The following is a 22,583-nucleotide window of genomic DNA, read 5'->3' on the forward strand; positions in this document are numbered from 1 at the left end:
TCAGTTGCATTTTTTTTTCTTAAATATAGACAAAACTCTAGCTATTTAATCCATTTTAATGATATGAAATCATCAGATGTAGTGATCAAATTGTTTAATTAGCTAGAATTTTGTAAATATTTAGGAAAAACTTGCAACTGTCCAGAATTAGGCACTCTCTTGAATATGGTGCTGACACGGCACAATGGCAAGTTGGGTAAGTTCAAAAGTAATTATTTTTTCCTGTGATGAGATTGCGCCGAAACCGCATTCATTATGTTTCACTGTATTATATAAATATTAAATTCCACAACTGCATTTTTTTTTTCTCTTCCGAATGGTTTGGAACGGATAATTTAAATTTTAAATAATGCGGCAAAAAAAAACTACACCGCGCTGTGACTGTGGTGACACCACAAGGATGCAAATAAGATGGAAATCAGTCGAACACAAATGATGGCGAAAAAAAATTTCCACGTGCTAGATGCATCTCCTCTTTTAGGTTTCCTTGGTTTGAGTTAGTTAATAACTTTTTTGCCCGCAACAAATTGATCAATGCAGTCGGCTGCTCCGCTGGAAAGAAGCAAAACCGTTAGCGGTTTTGGCGGTTTCCTTTCGACGGATGTCGTTTTATAGTTTGCTGGTTTGTTTGCTGGCGAATATTTGATGTGGTTTGGTTAGCTGGGCTTGTTCAGCGGAACTTGACCGCAAATTCCTCGCCGAATGAAAAATGACGTGACAAACGCGAAGGGGGTAAAAGCCATTAAATTTGAATCCAGGTGCTTTTATCTTTGGAAATGTCGGTGTGGACCGTCTTCTAAAAGTGTAGATCAAACATCGACAGTTTCGTAATTCAACAATGACTCCTATAAATAATTGTTCTTTTTGTTCCTTACAGGAAAAACTCTCCCTCTACTGTGAAACATGCGACCGATTAACGTGTCGAGACTGCCAGCTTGTGGACCATCGGGATCATAAGTACAAGTTCGCCAATGAGATCGCTAGTGAGACGCGAAACTCTCTGCAAGCGCTGCTCAGCGAAATCAGCTACAAAAAGGTGCTGCTATCCAGCGCGATGAAGGTAATCGATGACCGGCAAGCACTGATCACCGAGAAGAAGAAGGAACTCTCCAAAGAAATCGCAGATCTAGTGGTTAAGCTAACCAATGCGGTAAACATGCGGGGCAAGCAGCTAGTTTATCGGCTAAATCAGGTAGGGTTAATCATGGGGAATGCGTCTTCTTGACGGTTAATAATGTTTCATTTGAATTGCAGGTGTGCGACACAAAACTCCAAGTACTGAACGAGAAGAAAGACGCACTCCAACAACTTTCAGGGCATACCGATCACTGCATCGAATTCGTGCAAGGCGCACTTGACAAAGGCAGCGATAGTGCAGTACTTTACAGTAAAAAAACGTTAGCAAGACATTTGCAAAAGGTGAAATGCCAGCGGGCAGATATACCCAATCCGGAAATTCCAGTGCGAGTTCAACTATTCCTATCCAACGTACCAGAGCTGCAAAATGGTTTGTATTAATGTCCAAATGGTCTGTATTTATGATAACAGAGCATACTTACAGTTGATTGCTTCCTTTCAGTTATTGCACGAATTGGTACGATACTGGTGGACGGTAAGGTCTATCCACCACCACCTGGTCCAGCCGGTAATGGTGTTCCGCAGGGTCCAGGTGCAGTGCAGAATCGTAACAAGCAGCCCAGTCCGAATATAACACCACCGCTAAGGCCCGGTATGCCGGGTCCAGGCATGACGACGCTCTCTTCCAACAATGCCAATGGTCCTGGTGGCTTCCCGAATGTGCCTCCCATGTATAACGGTAATGGTGGCGTTCCAGTGGGAGCTCCCTTTCCACCAAATCATTCTATGAATCGAACGTTCCAGCAGGAAAACGGTCCCGGTGGAAGCTTCGGGCGATTCCCCATGGGACCTCCGCATGGAATGCCACCACAGCAACATGTTAGCTCCTCGACGCACCCTCAAAATATGGGTAAGCAAATCTTCGACCCAACTAGTTAGTCATTTCAGACCTCAACAACAATTTGGACATTTGGTTGTGGCCCTGTTTTTGGTTATCACGCTCATCTGTTTTGTTCCAATGGTTGTGGTCTACCCATTTCATTAGTGTAACATATTTTATTTGTGTTTTTCTTCCTCCCACCCACCTCTTCCACTGCTTCATCATATCACTCTCGCATTCAGATTTACGTAATCTCTTGAGTCATCAAAAGCCGAACGGACCTAGCCGCGGTTCACCCAATGCACCAAGTTCAGCAGGGAATGCTAATGTTGCTAATCAATTTAACACAGCTAATTTCATGGGTAACGTTCCGCCCGGTTCTGGAGGTCCAACTCAGCATCGGATGGGCCCGATGGGAGGTGCTCCACCGGGTTATCTAGCCGGTCCGACTGGCGGTCATCAAAACTACAATCAGGGACAACCCGGGCCCAACAGTAGCGGTATGAGCATGGGTGGCAATAATCCACGCTTCCAAAATTTCCAAAGATTCGCTATGCCTCCGGCAGCCATGCGGCATATGATGGGGAATGTAAGTATCATAATCGAAGCAGGAGGGATCATATTGTTTATCTTCTCGTGAAATTATCCGATATCTACCTGTCCTTTCTAATCGAAGAATACCTCTACTCTACTCACACCAAAGCAGCAGGCGGCGATGCGATATCCGGGTCAGCAAACTCCTCCTGGTTACAATCCAAACTCAATCCAGCCCGGAATGCAACCGCAGCATCCGAGCGCCAGTCCCAGCAGCGGAGCAAGTAGTGGTGCTGGTGGTGGCGGTGCCAAGTGGCATATCCCACAGAATATGCAAGGACAGCAAAACAATGGTAACTAAAATACTATTTTTTGTGATTCTGTGCTTGTTATGACAATCAAATTTGTATCTTTCAGGATTTGGTGGTCCATCTGGATTGCATCTGTTCGGTAATGGTCCGAACGAGTCGTTCAAAATTCCTCTCAAATCCCCGGACACGCTTCGAAACTCAATGATGATGGTGAACGGTGGTGGCAGTGCGGGTGGTGTTGTTCCAGGCGGGCCCAATCAGATTTCCATGCACATTCAACACCAACAGCAGCAGCAGCAACAACAACAGCAACAACAACAGCAGCAGCAACATCAGCAGCAACAGCAGCAAAATCATCACTTACAACAGCTGCAGAATGCTTTGCCGAACGTGAGCTCTACCAATCCGAAAACGCCGTCACCAAGTACGAATGAGGTCTGTAATTTCTCATTCTGCAACGCCTTCGCATTCTAATTCTTAATTTTTTCTGTCATAGCCCGGGAAAGATTTCGCTGAATCGATCGATCGAACATGCGAAGATTCGGTGAATGATCTGATGGCCACCATTGCCAAACTGGACTCGAATGGCGTTCAGGTGCTCCCGGAAGGACATCGAGGAAAAACAACCTCACCGCAGGTGCACAGTTCGACCGATCTCAACAGTAGCAGTTCGGTGGCAGGAGCGGGAGCAGGCGTACTAGTGGACGACAAAAGTTTGCCTAAAGAGCTGGATCCGAATGAGGATTGGTGTGCCGTCTGTATGGACGGCGGTGAGCTAATGTGCTGTGATAAATGTCCGAAGGTGTTTCACCAAACGTGTCACATACCGGTGATCGATTCCCTGCCGGACGAAAGCGAAACCTGGCAGTGTTTGCTGTGCTACAACTTTGCCGATGTACCGCCGGGTAGGATGGCTAACCTCCTTTTCAAGGTGGCATGTTATAAAGGTGAAATTTTTCAAACTTTCTTTTGTTTCAGAACCAACGGGCGAAAAACGTAACATTGGAATTACGCCGTTGGAGCTCAAAATTCTGCAGAGGATTGTGCTGGAGCTGTTCTGTCAGTATGAAACCAGTATGCCGTTCCGACATTTGGAACCAGAAACGAACAAAGCGTACTATGATATTGTTTGCAAGTGAGTATCTATAGACTTTCCGCCGTTGGCTCATCGACCGACGTAGACATTGAATGGCATAACAATGGGTTCTCCTCTTCCTTTGTAGTCCAATATCGTTGTCAATGATCCGTGACAAGCTGGATATGGCTAATAGTGATCATTATACCGATATTCCATCGTTTATCAGCGACGTGAAGCGGTTATTCAACAATGTGTACCTCTTTTACCAGGTATGTATTATTCCGAGCGGGGGGATATTTTACAAACGGAAGTGCAAAATGGGCTGGTTAATTTAGCGTTCGTTGAAAGGTTTTGCCGGTTTGTGCGCGACAATTGACGTTTAAATTTGGCGACTGACGCGTATCCAAAGAAATAATTCATAGTTTGTCACTAGAATTATTATTAGAGCACATACTCATTTTTAGCCTGTTTAGTAACAAGTAGGTATTTATCAAGTTTTGAAATCGATCACGCGAGCATTCATGCAAGCTGTTTTACCTTTGTTTTCACACGCAATTACTAAAAAAACGCATATAAACAGCATAGCTTGTTACACTAATGACAAGTATGCTTTCACATGTTGTTAGGTATAAATCTTTTTTCAAGTTTGTATTAGCGCTTTGAAAGTATCACTATCGCTGCTTGTTGACACGAATTACCTTTGAGCCGTATATTTGGCTAAAAGATAAACGTTTTGTATATTCTTCGGTCGTTTTACACGATTATAAAATAACAAAAAATTAAAATTAACAATTACAATAGGCTTAATCGTCGATCAGAGATTTGACTCTTCTTTATCGATAAATTTTGCAGCCAATTGTTAGTGGGCAGAACAATGGCCTGACTGACGCAACGATCTGCGTCTGACTACTAAAGTTGCATTTGTGCAAGTTATTAAAAAAATACGTCCAGATGCAAGTAAATTAGAAAAAATACGTTTCAGATTCTGTTTTAATCAAATTTTAATTTTTTACCAGAAGCTTTTGATTTTTGAATACCTACAAGTTTAATCATCAACCGGTCATTGAGAAGCTAGAACACCCCCGTAGTTTTTTGTGCTGCTGATTAGAAATCTGTTATTTTAATAGTAGCTAATCATTAAGATTCAAAATTGACGCATGCGGTGCAAGATATATGACACGGTTGTCAAAACGCTGAAACATTTGCATTGCATTGCTTCCTATGCAAAATTTAATTCATCTATTTCTTCAAATCGTTGAAATACATAGAACATCAACACGTAGCACTTTAATATTAAGTTCTGTCATAGATTTCTTTTCAATAAACGCAACTTTGCCGTCGAAATATTTGAAAGGAATCAGCAGGTTTTATTATTTTAGAATTGCGCTTACAAAAACTTTCCCACTTACTTTTATGGCAATTTTATAACGATTTGACAAGGAGAAGTGACGAGAAAAACTTCGTATGCTTAGCGTATACCCACTTCAAAGTTTTTAAAATGTTTAAAAAGGCTTCAGACTTCTATTCTAAAGACTGTTCCACTTATTTTGATACTAATCTTGTAATGATCCGACCACGGGAATTGGATGAAAAACGATTCCAGTATTCCAGTGATGAGCGGAACAAATCAGACATAAAAACCGCTTACGTTAAAAACAATTTTCAAAACTTATGGACCTTTTTCTCGGAAACTATTCAACGTACACACTTAAAAAATCAGTAAAATTTACCACAATTCCAACGGCCGAACGTTGGGTAAAAATTTCGGTGGTGCATATCGACGTTTTACGGATCTTTAGTAATGTTTGGTATCATCATTTTTTTTTACTGAACTTTCGAGTGTAGAGATTCCGGAAAAATTTTACCAAATTCGATGGTTTTTAAGTGTGTATTCCAGTAAGCTTTTCTTTTTGTTCTGTTGGTAGGAGTTTGGAAAGGTCTCAAAAGTTATAAAAGTCTTCTACAAACTTCTACCAACAAAACAAAAACAAAAAAAAAGTTTGTTCCAATACGTTTATTAACTTTCGGAAAAAATGCACATGAAATTTGAAAATCGTGTTTTCACAGGAGCGACGCTTTATTACGTCGAGTTCGTCTCGCTTCTGTGCTGGGCAATTCACCTCTCCCGGGAAAAAAACAGGAAATGCCGGAAAAGTCGGGAATCGGAATTCGGATTGCTCTAAATCGGGAATTTGTTTACTGGCGCGACGTTCAAGCTGTGTTCGTTGCTGGAATTTTACTGGAAGAAAAATATCGAATAAGAATATCGACATCCTTGGCATCCAGTGCCAACTGCCAACTGCATTTCGACGCCCCGAATGAAATCTTCATACCGCTCAAGGCCAACGTAGATGGAATGTGATTTAGTATCAAACTTGCTTTAAACTATATCGACTAAAGATTGAATTAACGTTAATTCTCCGTTTTGAAATTCAGCTGGGAAAATCTCATCAGCACCTGCCGATTTATAAGGTTGAAAGGATTTCACTACGTTTTCCACCATACTCATAGTGAAAACCACCCCAGAAACTTTGGTTGCCATTTTTTCTCTCAAATCATATTTCTTTTGCTGAACCCAGTTTCTTTTGAGAACGTCTTATCCTACAATCAAATCCCAAGTTGGTTACAGCATGGTCACCATCATCAAATCTAGTACTCCTGAAGATGAAGTCTTATTAAGTCGTGTCACAATTGGATTACTTCCAAATGCTTTCAAAATTGTGCAGCCAAGATTTGCGTTTTAATCATATTAGCTCTTTGCTATATTAGGTTTGATCTCTCCTGTTTTGTGTCTAGTCCAATCCGAAGTAATGTTTGCGAACGGTTTTTGCGTTGTTTTGCGAAGCCGTTCAAGCTTTCCGTGGTGGAACCCTGGTTCCATGGTGGAAAATTTCATAGTCGAAGTAATTCTTTTAAGTGGATGATTACTATTATATGCGCCGCCACGAATGCACTATCGAGCGTAAAGTGCTGCTAATAAAAAGCACCAACAACAACTATTATATGCAGAGATTATCATTTCTTTTAAAACCTTTGATACCGATTCAAGTAACAGTGTTACTTGAGTAATCATCTCTGAACCAAAACCCACTTGTGTTCCGTTGAGTAGGGATTTTATAATCCCAATCGTTAGATGATTCTTGCACATGAAGACATTGACACAACATTTATTTACACTGTTTATCAGCTGATTCCAACAACATAAGCTCTCAAACCAGCTTCACTAGTCGCTACAACTCTTTACAGTTATATTTCATTAAGCACAAACAAACATCATTTAAAAGTTGAGTAAATTGAGTCTCAAGTTGCTTGTAAAAATATTACGCTGAAGTGGTTTTTATGGAGCTTTTTACGTAGCTGATATTACGAAAAAAAATTAGGGTTTCTAAAGTAAATTTCGGAATGTATGTATTTTTGTCATGAATGTCGGAACTTAACGACAAGGTCGTCTGAGTACATTTATGACAATCAGATGGCACCCAATATATCCCTTCCCTTCACTTTACCGTTTACCAATATACTCCCATAGCCTCAGGAAACCATCACAAAAAATAAAAATTGATTTAAAATTGAAATTCTCCACTATATTTTCACTTTCTTGCCGCCGGTGTTTAAATATTTTTTACGACTCACTCGTTGAAGCACTCGGGAAGGTTAATTTGATGCACACAAAAACCAATGCTTGTTGTAAATTAAGCGAGAAGCAAACGATGCCCACTCTCACGTGAACAAGTATGGGAAGCATAGCAACCAACGCTTACGCAAGTGCTCGCCAAACAACTGTTGGTTCTGTGTGCATACATTCTGCTACCTACACACTCGTCAGCACACAGCCTTGTAACATTTTTTTATACCACCCGCTCACGAAGCCAACAACTCATATGCTTCCAGCAACCCGCGAGCGCCACACTATAGGATGTATGGTTACAGATTTTGCTTTACTTCTTCTTTTCTTCTTCGTCATACGTCCTCGCTTGCACTTGCGGGTATCCAACAAACAATTTGGTTTATATAACTCGCTTGCAACTGAGAAATACGAAATCATTCTTTAACGAAAAAGTTATATTTCACACCACATGAGAACATGTGAGAACCAAAATTTAGGGATACACATGTGCTAACCAACCATTTGTAATTCTATCTTACATTTTATACAGCGATTTTTAGATTAATGCTCTCAACTTAGTACTCCTGAATATTTGATTAAGATATAACTTAACTGTCCTGTTCTCTATTAACCGGCTGTGAAGTCTATCGATAAAGATGGGTCAAGTCTTAGAAGGAATGTTTAAGCCCAAGGCTACTATCTATACTATTTCATAATTCATAGTCATGAGTTGTATATGAGGACACGCACGACTGCAAAATAACTTATTGTTCACTTTGTTTTGACATACTCTAATCTTTATATTATTCCAATGTAAAATTGACTTGCATACGATTTAATGTGAACTTTCTATCACGATCTTGTGTTGTCTGGATAGGAGTGCGGGCCTCGCGAGTGGTATTGGTAGTACTGACGAGCAAGAGCGACGACTGCGGCTGACAGCTAATTACACACTCGCAAAAACTCGTTGCAGGGCATAAAAAAAGAGGAAGAGAGTCCGACAGAGCTACTCATAGCCAGTCTATTCGTTAGAAAGAGATCGCGTGTGTAAGAAAATTAGATCACACGATCTCACAGATCACAGATCAAAAGATATTATTATGATTTTGCCTAAAGCGATCACTTGTATTGACAGAAAAAACTTTAATTCGTTGCGATTGCTATCCCGAATCCACGGTAGTTGTTAGTTGACACTTAGTCAAGGCAACGTGCATGGATATGCAGTGACGCTAGTGATAATTGAGCATGAAATTGACTAGATATTTTCTTTCAGTGACTATTTTCAGTAATGTTAATGGAAGAGTTCAAAATGTTTGCATGACGGTTTATTTTCTAAGAATATTTGTATAACATTGGGCATTATACAAGGAACTATATAATTATCAGTTTTATTTACAATGTATATCAATGACCTTTCAGATATAATTAAGTTCTGCAAAGTACATTTAGTTGTCAGTCTTTCAAACCTATAAGGGTAGTGTGACCCATCGTGATTTTTTTTTGAACAGACTATTTTAAAAATTTTCTATGACAGAACATGGTCTTTTTCGACTATGCTTTGGAGTTTCCCATCACCGTAAAATTTTTTGCAAAAACTATTTCCAAAAGATATTTTCCCAAAAATTACTTAGTCCAGCTGCTACGATTATGAATTTTAAATTAAAAATCAAGAGCTCAGTGGTTCGGCTTGGTGGACTAGCCTTAGGTAGTAAAGTGGGAGAAGAAGTGAGTCAGATTTTTTGCTTTCGGTTTCTGCTCTTGCCAATCTCTTATGTGAGCAGGATTCAAATTGCCGAATAATAGTTTGTCGGGCGATGTCGATGTCGGACGGACGCAGGCAGAAGTTTCGTTTGTATCGGACGACGTCTAACCGATCATCCTTATCGGTTATACTGTATATTATCCTAGATTGTAGAATTTTACGATTGTAGTATGCATCACGCCGTCCATACCACCGCTTTTCTAACAATAAATTATATTATGAACATGAATAAGATTTTGGTTATTGAGAAATCTAGTAGGTACAATAGTTTAGGTCACTCAATCCATTTTAGTTAGCGTATTGCGTAAAAGAAGTATACACAAGACAATTAAGTACCTTTTATGTATTGTAGAATTTCATCTTTCTGATTTTCACAAAAAATGTAACAAATTTGGTTATTCTTTTGTATTTAAAATAAAGCATAATACCACTAGACTTAGGCTTATTAATGTGTTGACAGATCATGAGGGAAAAAGGCTAGATATGAAAACATGCCTACGACTTTGTACAGATAAACGTAGAATACAATGTACCAAGACAGTATTCGAAAAACAATATAACTCTAAGACTTCCTATGTTACCACAATAGTTCAAAATAATGGACGCAGTAGTAAGAGTACCCAACAGCATAAGACTTCTTATTGCAATCTAGGGTGATATTGGTTCCCTTGGTCCGAGAAACGGCGTTCAATTGCCCGAAGGGTGTTAGTTTGGTCAGCTAATACGTACTCATGTGGTTCGCGAGCTGGACCGAGACCCAATTAGGAAAACGCTGCAGGCCTTCAACTCGCTAATCTACTAATCCAGTCGATCTGGGGTGCTATCCAAGGTTTCATAAACCAGTCGATCAGGTTCGACGAACTGAGCAATGCTTGTGTGAGCCTGTATGACCTTATATGTGTTTTTTATTGTCTGTTAATAATCAGTCATTGATAAAAATTATTTTAATATAAATTGAAACTTACCTCTAGTACTAAGTCTTCCCGCCTTTTATCATCACATAATATGTCGCGAATATGGGTGAACCGAGCACCGAGCACTTATCCTTAATTTTCGATCGCTATCGAAGTTTGCTACAGCAAACCACCGCTCCAGAACAACGGCTTTAAGCTTTAAAATCAGCATTTTCCCTCGTTACAGGAGGACAGCATCACCTTCAAGAGCGCCCAGAAGCTGGAAAAGTTCTTCGAGCAGCAGCTGTCCAAGTGGTTACCAAAGTATCTGGAGTGCGAAACCCTAGAGGACTACCTGCAGAATCCGGCGAAGCGCATCAAGAGCATCCAAGAGGATTAACAATCAATTTTGGGCGGCAAAAAACCGCAACCAGATCCGAAGCTACATCAGCAGCACCAGCAGCAGCAGTTTTTTCATCAGCAGCAACAAGAATTGTCCCAGCAACAGCAACAACAACAACAGCAGCAGCAGCAGCCATCCGGATACAGTGAGCCATCAAAAGGAGAAACTAGTACCGCAACAGGCGGTGCTGACGAAGGTAGTGGAAGAGGCACCACTGGAAGTAACGACGGAAGAGAGCAGCAGCAGCAAGACGGGAGGCCTCGTTCAAGGCAGAGAGAAGCGGGTACGCAAGATACGAATGGAGGTAGATTGGACGCTGTTACTATTACCGCCGTCGCCGAAGGTTCGAAAGAAACGGAAACCGACGGTTAAACGCAGGAAGCCTCCCAAATCAAAACCACAAAAACAGAGCACTGAGCAGCGCAGCGATGATGGTACTGACAAAACATAGTTGTATTATAAAATAGGTGAGAGAATGTACGTAAGCATGAGATCTGTGCGAAGAATTGTAGATTGTTTTCCAAAAACAAATGTGTACATACTAGCTTTTAAGATTATTATAGACAATGATTTCACAAGTTAATGTGAAACAAAAAGAGATTTTACGGCGCAACGCAAGAGGGTTGGAATCTCAAACGATCAAATCAAAGCAAGATCAAATCTGGGCTGTTTTGCTGTTATCCAAGATTGGTATGCAACGAACCAAAATCAAATCACCGAAGATTGTTAGAATCGTCATCGAGCAGAAAAAAATGATTTATATTCGGAACGGGCAATTTTTGATTGTTAATCCAGTCTTGCTTTATCAATTAAGTTTAATTCTCAATTCAGATTATTTATTGTACTGCTTACTTTAGTGTATAGGGAATTTGATTTTAGTGATGAAGATATGCGCCCCTCAAAACTTTGATTAACAGTATACTACGTATGATATCACATTTTACGGTAGTTTGCAGAATAATAGAGTACTAAACTATTGTGAATCAGATGGGAGAAGAGAATGAAACCGATACGCAGTTATTACTAGTATGACTAATTAGTGATTAGGTATGAAATCATCAAAAGCAAATCAGACACAATTCATTCGTATAGCAACTCACGCATTGACGTGTGTCAAGTTATAAAATTGGTAGAACGTAAACCCGATTTCTAGACTGTAGTGTCAAACCTTAGATATATAAATTACAGTCTAGTTTTCTGTTTATAATTTTATTACTCATGTAAAAAAACAACTTTGCTCCTAGTATGTGCGTTTGTTTATAAGTACCTACCAGAAACAACAACAGTCCAACAATATTCTCTATTCGAATTTAATCACTCTCTAGCGCCGGTGCTTAAGCCAACAAACCCGGACAGTAAGCATGTTTAGAAACCTTCCATAAGGATGGCCATTGTCAGTCTCAACATTCTATTACTTTGCTTCCTTTGACATCAGTTTGAATAGACAGACAAATAACGCCTAACAGTGGACTAGAGCTTCAAAGCAGGCCCCATCCAACTACGTTTTTGTTCTTCCGTATACGATAGCTGCTAGTCCATAAAAGTTTGATGAAAACGTAAAACTATGGTGTCAGAAGTTCTCCATGACAGCGCCTAGCTAGAAATGCTCTACTTGGGAAAACACGTTTTCGGAGTTTTGGAGTAAACAAAAAAATGAGCAAAGGTAATAAAAATACGTCGATCAATATAGAAGTAACTCAAATTGTAGAAAGCTGGTGTTGATATGTTTTTCCCGCTGCATCATATCCGAATTCACTCATGTTTACCCTCCCACTTCTTTACCCATTTCGCTGGCTGGCGCCAAAACTCCCGGAAGTAACGCCATGTGACTATAGTTGCGAAGTGTCGCGTGCGGGCCGCTTTTCGCTTGTCTGTTTTGTTTTGATTGCTTTCGTCCCCGGCTGGGTGAAACCGAGAATGATAGTCATTTTGTCGTTGCCCTAGTTTCGTCCCCTCTGGCGCGCGCGGTGGTGGTTGTGTTTGGGTGCGCAATTTGTTTCGGTAGGAGGGGTTGTGCCTCTGCCTGTAGTGCAAATCACAACAAAGGGAAATTATTTGGTCGTAATTTATCTGATTCATCTACTCGCCGATCGACGAAATTTCGTTGGGAATGGTATTGCAAGATGCAAGTTGAGATAGTTATTGGATGATTCGAAGAGAAAATAAGATTTTATATGATGATACGACTGCATTACCGTAAATTTACTGCGGTTGGTGTATGCAGATACTTTGCATAACACAATTGAGCGTTAAGATATCCAAAATAGTCGGAATAATTTACTGGAGTATTATAGGATTGATTAAATAAATTTTAACTTAGGGTATATCTTTTAAGGGTGGATGGTTTTCAAATACCATTAAAATTATCATGTGAGCCATGAAAATCGATTACCTCTGAAAGTGTACTTCATGATGCGCAGGTTTTTACTTTATTTGATCATGTCTTGATAAAAATTTGAAAAGGATTATTATTTTTGTTTATCATATGTCTATAAGCTAATGCAAAATGTATGTATAATATGTACATAATTGTACATATATATTTTATATAAATAAGGGATAAAACTGAACAAAAATATTTGGACGTCAACAAGTGTCAATTATTTCGATCGCTTCTTTCTTCATCGCTGAATAAGATGAGATTACCATAATCCGTACCAATTTATTGCTTCAATCTGCCGTTGGTGTCAATGGACAACCATTGGCTTTTCTTGCAAAGCAGTTTTTTGTTTAAAGATGAAGTGTATTGACAGTGTAACCGAAGATTAAGGCAGCTTCCCTAAAAGCTGAAGATTGTTGCTCGCGTGCTGCTTATAAATTTTTTTCCGTAAGTTGCAATTCAATACCTAACTATTAAATGATTATTTTGTATCCATATTTTTACTATTCTTAAAATCTAGATACCCTTGAAAGTCACGGGTGCAGTGCTGTTAATATTCATCAGCATAACGTTCAAACTTCTGGATTATCAGTCTACCTTGCATTGAAAATCTGCTTGCTTTGATCAAACGTACATAATAACTAAATGCAGCAAGCATGAACTTCATGCCCGAGAATATAGAATATCAGCGTCCTGTGATATTGTAATAAACTGATATTCACGTTTGAGCAGTGAAAATCAATAAAAAATTTATGTTGTGATTTAGCATCTATTGCGTTCAGCTGTTGGATATAAGATTTTTCTTTTCATTAACTGCATTTAAAATTGTTTTTTACCTAAAGTGAATATCACCTCCTGGATTTGAAAATCACTTTCTCCTGTTCTATTTTCACGATATATTGAACTTGTATACTATGATGAAAATCACTGTGCAGTTGTACATACGAAACTCAGAGACATAAAAAACAATGTATGCTGAGAAAAAAGATTTTCTGTTTTGTTTGAAATTCGGTGATAATTAAAGGCCCTGCACGGGTGAGTATATGGGTCATTCCACGGGAAATTTACAGTCAAAATTTTTTTTCTCTTCGGAATATTTTTTTTTACGTTCTTTGTTCAAAAAAAATCGACACGTATTTTTGTATTTCGATGTTACTGTTGGAATTCGCAAGATATGATTTTTTAAAGTATTGTAATCCGAAAAAATCACTATTTTTTAAATACTGATTGTAAACGTAGTTTGTAATATCAAAAAATGACTTTCTACCAGATGTGTTCACTATTCCACAAGCTTTCAAAATTGGTATACCATACCTCCTCTCGATTGTTTTTCAATAGTTAAATAGTGCATTTTTATAAACAATTGCAATTTTTTCAAAGTTGGAACTTTTTTTTCTCGATTTTTTTTACTTTAAAATATTTGTTCATCTTTCTCGAAGAAGCATGCAAAATTTGGAAATGGAGAAATGAAAACTCTAGAAGTTATGAATTTTTATGTCTCAGCGCGTGTGTTAATGTGAAGCGAGCGGTAATGCTCAATCGATGTTCTAACCCACGGGCAGCTTCATAACGAGGCCGCCTTTGATGAATATTAAGTGTAACGTGTCGTTGAAGCACGCGTGTTCGTCCGCTCGTTTGCATTAACGTGCATTAATTTCGTATGCGGCTCTGGAGCTCCAAAAGCGAAGGCCATCTACAGACGGTCTTACCCGTTAGAGGGTTAACCGCAGATACAGACGTTCGAGCTAGAATACTTTTTATCGATAAACTTGTGTAGATAATATACTTTGAAAATGTTAGCTCACTGCTGCCATCTATTGAGCTTATTGCCACAATTCATCAATAATATCAATAATACTTGGCTTAACATCGGTAAAATAGTTATTCTTCAATATAGACCCTAAGCGACTATGATTAACCCGCCTATAGGAACTCGTCGCTTATTGCTGGATTATCGACATTTGTCGATAATTGTTATTATATGCTGATTATTGTCGATAATTATTGCGGTCCTTTTTTATCGGCACTATCCACAGTAGTTTCAGCTGGAAAATAATGATTGAGGTGCCATCTACAATTGATTGCTTACTATTCGTAGCAAAATGGCGGTCGTTTACACACGTAGTACAGGCACTCTCGAACGTCTGTATCTGTGGGTTAACCATCTGGTGCTGACTGTCGATTACAACGCTTTCTGTCCCCCATTGTGACATTCATCATTGTGTGACCATACGTATAAAAATTATCTTAGTTCCCTTATAGGTGGTAGAAATAATTTAAGTAATAAAACCTGATTTAATCCACCTAATGGTGAAAGGAACCTTTGTTATACGGTCTTACTTGCTATTTGAGATAAAATCGACACGTCTTCGAAACAGTTGCGTAGTGCGTTGGTTTACATAAAATTTTTGGAAATTGAATAAGTATACAAAATTTGAACAAAATAGGAGCACTACACTTAGATCCTTTTTTCATGAAATTGCTAAGTAAGTATAAGTATAAGTAAGTTGTTACTGATTTGAGTCAGTGCAAGTAAAACTAAGTTGTAAGAGGATATATTATTCTTTAACATATACCTTGCGTAGTAAAGGTCTAATTTATAGGTTTTTTAACTATACTTAACTTCCTGTAATGCCATTCTATTTGATTCACATCAATAAAGTTTTCTTGAAAAAATTTCATCAATTTTTATTAACCTTCGGTTACTCACGCTGTTGTATTTTGTACAACACGTGTAGGTTTTTGAATGCCATATTGTTATAAAGTTACAAATCATTGTTTATCTAACGTATATTCTTCAATAAACTTGTTATGAGCAAAATGTCAGAAATTCTGACTCAGAATTCTTCAATGCATTAATACTTTAAATTGTTGGGAAAATATATCAGCATAAATCGACATTACAGAAACGAATCTAGCAGCATGTGAGGTTTTCCCGCAATTGGCCCCAACTGGAATTTTCTCTCGTTTCTTCATATGAAAAAATGGTGTCTGTATGCAGCAAACCTATCAGCAAATGTAGAATGTTTAAAATGTATCCGTCTGTTAGTATTCGAGTAATGCGGGGTCAAAATTAGGGTATTTTTATAATCAAATTTCTACAGTTCCCAAACAAGCAAACATAGAAGTATACTATATTCAGCAAAGTTGTGTATTTTTGCAATTTGTACAACTTTGTAATACATGAAAAAGTCGTACAACAATTACAAAAAGAACTAAAATAGAAAAACTGATTTTACAAATTCACATACAATAGATAAGATTTTTCTATCTTCGCTGAAGAGATAGAAGGTTACTATCTTCAGCAAAATTTCTTGTAATGAGATGCTCTAAAATTTTGCAGAACACATCACTGTGTTATATTGAAACTGAAGAAAAATATTTTTTTGATTTCACTTTTAGGGAGATTAAGGATTTAGGGATTTGGGATTAATCAAAATTTAAATTTTACCAGACCATAGAGTTTTCAATTTCAAGAAACTCTTTCAAAGGTTCGATAAACCTAAAACCTAAGACCAATTCTTCTGAAATTTTGCAGTTATATTTGCAGTATTGAAACCTCTAATTTGATGCCAAAATAATTTTAACTAGATTAATTACCTTACATGAAATCGTTATAAATTATTGTAAATTTTATTGTGTTGTATACGATTGATCATAACTTTCAAATTAAACGTTCAATCAAAAAACAAATCAATAATGACCTATTAGGCTGTATTACCTTTCAAATGAGGCTAATAGCGCATAAATCGGTTTGGCCATCTCTGAGAAACAGGCCATCTCTGAGAAACAGGAAACAGGATAATTATTACCTTGTCAAAACAGGTTTTTTAAGCATAACTTTGGAACTACTTGTTTGTTTTCAATAAAACTACCTGAAACATTTAGCGTTAACAAGAGCTTTCATTTGATACTAAGATCGTTGAAATCGGTCATGTGATTCTGGAGAATCAAAGGAGAGACGGATGTGTGTATTGAGGATAAAGGGCCGTTTCTCCAATTATAGCATCATTAACGTGCACTGCCCGCACAAAGGTAGACTCAACGACGATGAGAATGAAGCGTTCTACGCGCGCGAGGCTGGAGGCAACGACAGCTGCTCGTCACGGGACATAAAGATCGTCTTCGGGGATATGAACGCCCAGGTTAGTAGGGAAGAAATGTACCAAAGTAACATTCTGGATTTTATCACACTCCTATGATGGCATTTGAGACCAAAATTAGTCTTGAAGACCTCCAGAAGTGTATAATAAAACTTACATTTTTCCTTGGGTATAGACCGGTGATAGGACCCCATAGCCTGCACACCGACACGAACGATAACGGCCAACGATGTATAAACTTCGCAGCTTCCCGAGACCTAGTACTAGGTATTGCGCCTCGGAGTACACAAAATGATTGGTTTGATGGGCAATGCCAACAAGTGGTGGAGTAAAAATTATCTAAGTATTGACACTAGAGAGAACCTGGCCAAATACCGACGAGCTAGGAACCAGTTGACCACGATCCTGAGGAGGAAAAAGCGCCAAAAGAAGTACAGAGATCGTGAAGAATTAGAACAACTATTCCGAGCTAATGACCCGCGCAAGTTTTATGAGAAGGTGAACCAAACTCGGAAAGGCTACACAGCGAAAGGCTGACATGCGTAGGGACGAGGGAGGGAATCTAATCACAAACGAGAGCGAGGTGGTCGACAGATGGAAGCAGTGCTTCGATGAACGTGGGTTTGGGAGGAGGAAAAGCTACCGGAGGAATAGATGGAAGGAGTGGTTTGTCCCATCTACAAAAAGGGTGACCGGCTAGACTGCTGCAACTATCGCAGTATTACGCTGGTAAACGCCGCCTACAAGGTACTCTCCCAGATCCTGTTACGCCGGCTGTCACCGATAGCACAAGGTTTCGTAGGGAATTATTAGGCGGGTTTCATGGGGCTCGCGCAACTACGGACCAAATTTTTACTATCCGACAGATCTTGCAGAAATGTCGGGAGTACAACGTGCCCACGCATCACATCTTTATTGATTTCAAAGCAGCATACGATACAGTCGATCGAGACAAATTATGGCAGATAATGCACAAATACGGTTTTCCGGACAAACTGACGTGACTGATCAGAGCTACATTGGATCGAGTGATGTGTTTCGTACGCATCTCTGGGACACTCTCTCGAAAATCAAATACATGAAAAGAAGAGGCTCAAAGGAAACAAACGCGAGTCTCCCACGGACGGTAACCGTTGACGGCGACGAACTAGAAGTGGCAGAGGAATTCGTGTATTTGGAATCGCTGGTGACCGCGGACAACAAAACTAGTAAGGAGATCCAGCGGCGCATCCAGGCGGGAAATCGGTCCTACATTGCCCTTCGTAACGCCGCCGCACGAAGCTAACAATGTACAAAACCCTTATTAGATCGGTAGTTCTTTATGGACCTGAAGCCGTGATGCTGCTCACGGAGGACATACGCGCCCTTGCTGTGTTCGAGCGGAAAGTGCTGCGGACGATATTTGGCGGAGTACAAACTGAAAGCGGAGTGTGGCGGAGGCGTATGAATCACGAGCTACAGGCACTGCTTAGGGAGACTCCTATCGTACATCTAGCGAAAGTTAGCAGGCTACGGTGGGCCGGACACGTCGTAAGGATGCCGGACGACAGTGCGATGAAAATAGTCCTCTTCAACAACCCCACCGGCACCAGGAACAGAGGGGCCCTGAGACGACTAGGAAATTGGCGACAAGTGGCCCAAGACCGAGTTGAATGGAGACGATTGCTTGAAACAGCACGAGCCACCCCGGCTCTAGGCTGAAGAAGAAGAAGAAGATTCTAGAGAAAATCGTGTCAGGTAATTTTTACCTTTTTACTTATAACTCTTAAAAGAAATGTCGGAACACGAAACAATTGAATAGTGATATACTAGGCAATAATATCTTTCAAACGAAAGTAATAGCAGTCGAATCGGTTCAGTAATCTCTGAGAAATATGCGATAGAAAATTACGTTCCGCACATACATACACACACACAGACATTGCTCAGTTCGTCGAACTCTATTGACTGGTACATGTGACTCGGCAGTCTTCGGAGAAATTTTTCAGGAATTGGGATATGATATAAAGAGATATCTCCTCCTTGCCTCCGCACACACTTTGATCAGGGAGCATACGTCGCCGTACAAAGCTGGCGATGTACAAAACCTGTAGTCCTCTATGGATTTCTGTGGACTATAACTTCGCTTACGAAGGACATACGTGACTTGCCGTATTTGCACGAAAGCAGACTATTTTTGTCGGAGTACAGACGAATAGCGGAGAGTGGCGCAAGTGTACCATGAGCTGCATGTACTGGAGAGCTTCCAGTCGTACACCTGACGCAAGTTGGTAATCGCCACGTCGCTAGGAAGCCGGACGACCGTGCAGTGAAATACATTCTCCTGCACCAGGAATAAAGGGACCCAACAAGCTAAATGGTACGACCAGGTTGAAGCCAACTTGTATTTGTATTGGTATGAGCCACCACGGCTCTATGCTGCCAGATCACACCTCCGCGAAGTATTAGTTGGGCTTTTCTAAAAAAAATGCAATTTAATCAAGTTAAATATTGACCAATTTGATAGAAAACTTTACAACGTAAAATGCTAGAAATAATTCGGCAACCGTTTCAATTTTTTACAAAATTAACGATAGGTAAAGATTTTTGAATACTAGTTGTTTTGCTTTGAACAAAAGTGAAACATTAAATCAGCTGAAATCTGCAAGGAGCTTAATTTTTTTTGTTCACCTGGTACCAACGAATTTACTTTCAATTCAAGCCCAGGGAACCCTCTAGCCCCATAACAAGTCAGAATTGTCTTTAGTTTAATAGCGGAACTTTGAATCCCGCCGACAGCGAAGTTTTAATGATTACTTCGGCTGTGCACGTGGCGGTTCAGTAAATATTGACAGGATAACAACAACAACGACAACAGTGACGAGCAACGATGAAAACAGTTGGAGAATACAGATACTAACCGCCCAGCACGCAATACCTAATTTTGAACCTACCAAGGTGTTACTACCGACCCCATTCTGTTTTCGCTGCAGGGCCTAACTTATTTCTGGGTCACCATCGGCGCAGCTTGAGTTTGGTAAATTGAAAACCCTGCAGATAACAGAAGAAAGGAATGAAACAATTTAACTTCCACTACCTTCGGGTAGCTCTTTGGGTGACACAAGTTAAATGTTCAACACTCTACGATGGATAGTGAGCTGAAATTGCTTCATCCGGCTGAACGGTACGACGACCGAAATGTGTGTAATTAGCCGGACTGTCCATCAACGCGTCCTGCGGGCGAAGCACGATGGGAGCGGTGTTACACCCGTCAGAGGCTGTCATCATTCAATTAACGAATTTGTTCTCATATAAGGCAAGGTTTCTTCGATCCACGCGCTGTCGGTGGACGTTATAGATTCAAAGAAGACGAAAGCTAATTCCGAGACTGCTGCGTAGGCGTTCGTCCTAGGGTGGTTAGTCCACGTGCTTAGTATGCTTAGTTTTGCATGTATGGCTCTTATCTAACAACCACCCTAGATAAATGGTGATTTTTTCCCAAACCAAAACTGCACCGTTTTCAATTTGCGGAACAAACCGCTAAGCGGATTCTATCGGTTGAAAGCATAGTTCACAGTTTTAATCACGAATTTCCTGACTACAGGCTGATGCAACTATGTAATGCTAAATGACTGCTGCTTCTTTTCGATGTGTTGTTTATTCAGTTCACTCTATAAAATAAATTATTTGTTCCTGTTTCAAACGAAACACGCCACGGTATTTCACGGTACGATTAACTGAACTCCAGCGTCCCAATGTGGTTCTGTTCGGTCACGAAAAAATAGAACGTTACCAGTAGTATGATGGTTGCGAGGAGAACTCACCACGACCAGCAAAAACACCAGTAAAAACAACACTATCAACAGCAGCCAACCTGTCGGTGTATGCTTGATGAACTGCTCCAGATCGTACAACAACCCACCTTCAGCATTGGTTCGACTGTTGTTTTCAGGATCTAAATCCAGCGGAATATGCTTATCTTTGATGGCACTGATTTGCTGCTTAAGACGTTCCATACTGTAAAATTACAAGGTAATTACAAGAATTTTTTTTTAGATTCATCATCAAAACACACTCACCTGATTCACATAGGTATAGGATGATCTGGTGCAATTTGCAATCTAAATATGTGCGCCCGGAACGTGAACTGCACTTTAATCATTGCTCGAACGTCATTATTCTATTTACTCTGAGAGCAAGAATAAAAACAAACATTCGGACCAGCTAAAAACTGGACCGATGTGACTTGTTTTGGGAATAAGTAATTTTTTTTTCATTCAAACCACCTGATAAGATAGTACACTTTTCTGAATAGCGCCGGCGATAACGCCCGAAAAAAAAGTAAATCGAGTTTCAATATTGGTCAGGCAGGAAAGTGTGCATGGTGCTTTCTCTAGTATCTATCTGTCATAAAATTAGTGAAAAAAAAACCTAATGAAAATCGCTGAGGGTTGAAAATAAACGAAGCGAGTAAAGTAGTGCCAACGTCATGAACTAAGCAAAACATGTGCACACTGTATAAGTGTAAGAAGTTTGTTAATTTTAATTTGCAGAAAATTGCCTCTGAGTAAATGGTTTGCTGCGTTGTTAAACACAGGGCAGAATTGCAAAATAAATGGTGAACATTGTTACTGTTACTGATTGTGATGCTAAAACCTCTAGTTGCATTTGGTGAATCCAACATTTTTTAAACCATCCAAAAGCTCTGGTGAATATTAACAGTCCAATAACAATGCGAAGTAATATTAAACATTCCCACTCCCCATTACTTTATTTCATACAATATTCTTTTAATTATGAATATTTTCGAAATGAGAAAGTTTCAAAAATGTGTAGATGAAAAGTTTCGAAAATTAAACCAATTACGAAAACCTGATTTAATCCACCTAGTGGTGAAAGGAACCTTTGTTATACGTTCTTACTTGCTATTTGAGATAGAAATCGACACGTCTTCGGAAAATAATTCATCTATTGGTTAACGTTGCATTGTGCGTTGGTTTACATAAAATTTTTGGGAATTGAATAAGTTTACAAAATTTGAACAAAATAGTAACACTTTTAAATTTTGATAGATCCTTTTTTCATGAAATTGCTGAGTAAGGATAAGTAAGTTGTTATTAACCTGAGTAAGTGCAAATGAAAGTAAATTGTAAGAGGAATTCTTATTCTTTAACATATACATTGTCTGGTAAAGGTCTAGTTTATAGGTTTTTGTGCTATGCATAGTTTCCTGTAATGCCATTTTATTTGAATCACATCAATAGAGTTTTCTTGAATAATTTTCATCAATTTTTATTAACCTTCGGTTACTCACGCTGTTGTATTTTGTACAACACGTGTAGGTTTTTCAACGCCATATTGTTATAAAGTTACAAAACGTTGTTTAACTAGGTAACGTATATTCTTCAACAAACTTATTGTGCGCAAAATGTCATAATTATTCAATGCATTAATAATTTAAATTGTTGGGAAAATGTATGCAGCAAAACTATCAGCAAATGTAAAATGTTTAAAATGTATCCGTCTGCTGGCAGTCGAGTAATTCGGAGTAAAAATTAGGGTATTTTTTATAATCT

At 39.2% G+C, this 22,583-nt stretch overlaps 1 protein-coding gene across 5 annotated transcripts in view; it reads left to right on the plus strand.

Annotated features, from left to right (window-relative positions):
* LOC128741764 (transcription intermediary factor 1-alpha-like) overlaps positions 1 to 10,555 on the plus strand; it is a 101,386-nt gene extending 90,831 nt beyond the window's left edge. Inside the window, exons 3-12 of one of the 5 annotated variants that reach the window (XM_053837784.1) lie at positions 878 to 1,192; positions 1,255 to 1,507; positions 1,580 to 1,987; positions 2,200 to 2,546; positions 2,634 to 2,844; positions 2,909 to 3,237; positions 3,299 to 3,707; positions 3,781 to 3,937; positions 4,026 to 4,149; positions 10,390 to 10,555. In XM_053837784.1, the coding sequence (XP_053693759.1) occupies positions 878 to 1,192; positions 1,255 to 1,507; positions 1,580 to 1,987; positions 2,200 to 2,546; positions 2,634 to 2,844; positions 2,909 to 3,237; positions 3,299 to 3,707; positions 3,781 to 3,937; positions 4,026 to 4,149; positions 10,390 to 10,542 (2,706 nt within the window). In that variant the 3' untranslated portion in view covers positions 10,543 to 10,555. Of the gene's footprint in view, positions 1 to 877; positions 1,193 to 1,254; positions 1,508 to 1,579; positions 1,988 to 2,199; positions 2,547 to 2,633; positions 2,845 to 2,908; positions 3,238 to 3,298; positions 3,708 to 3,780; positions 3,938 to 4,025; positions 4,150 to 10,371 lie in introns of all 5 variants that reach the window. The other 4 variants (XM_053837786.1, XM_053837787.1, XM_053837788.1 and 1 more) reach the window with 4 other exon arrangements.
* The last annotated feature ends 12,028 nt before the right edge of the window (positions 10,556 to 22,583 follow it).

The sequence above is a fragment of the Sabethes cyaneus genome, chromosome 3 (genome assembly GCF_943734655.1).
Source record: "Sabethes cyaneus chromosome 3, idSabCyanKW18_F2, whole genome shotgun sequence".
Classification (NCBI taxonomy): Eukaryota; Metazoa; Arthropoda; class Insecta; order Diptera; family Culicidae; genus Sabethes; species Sabethes cyaneus.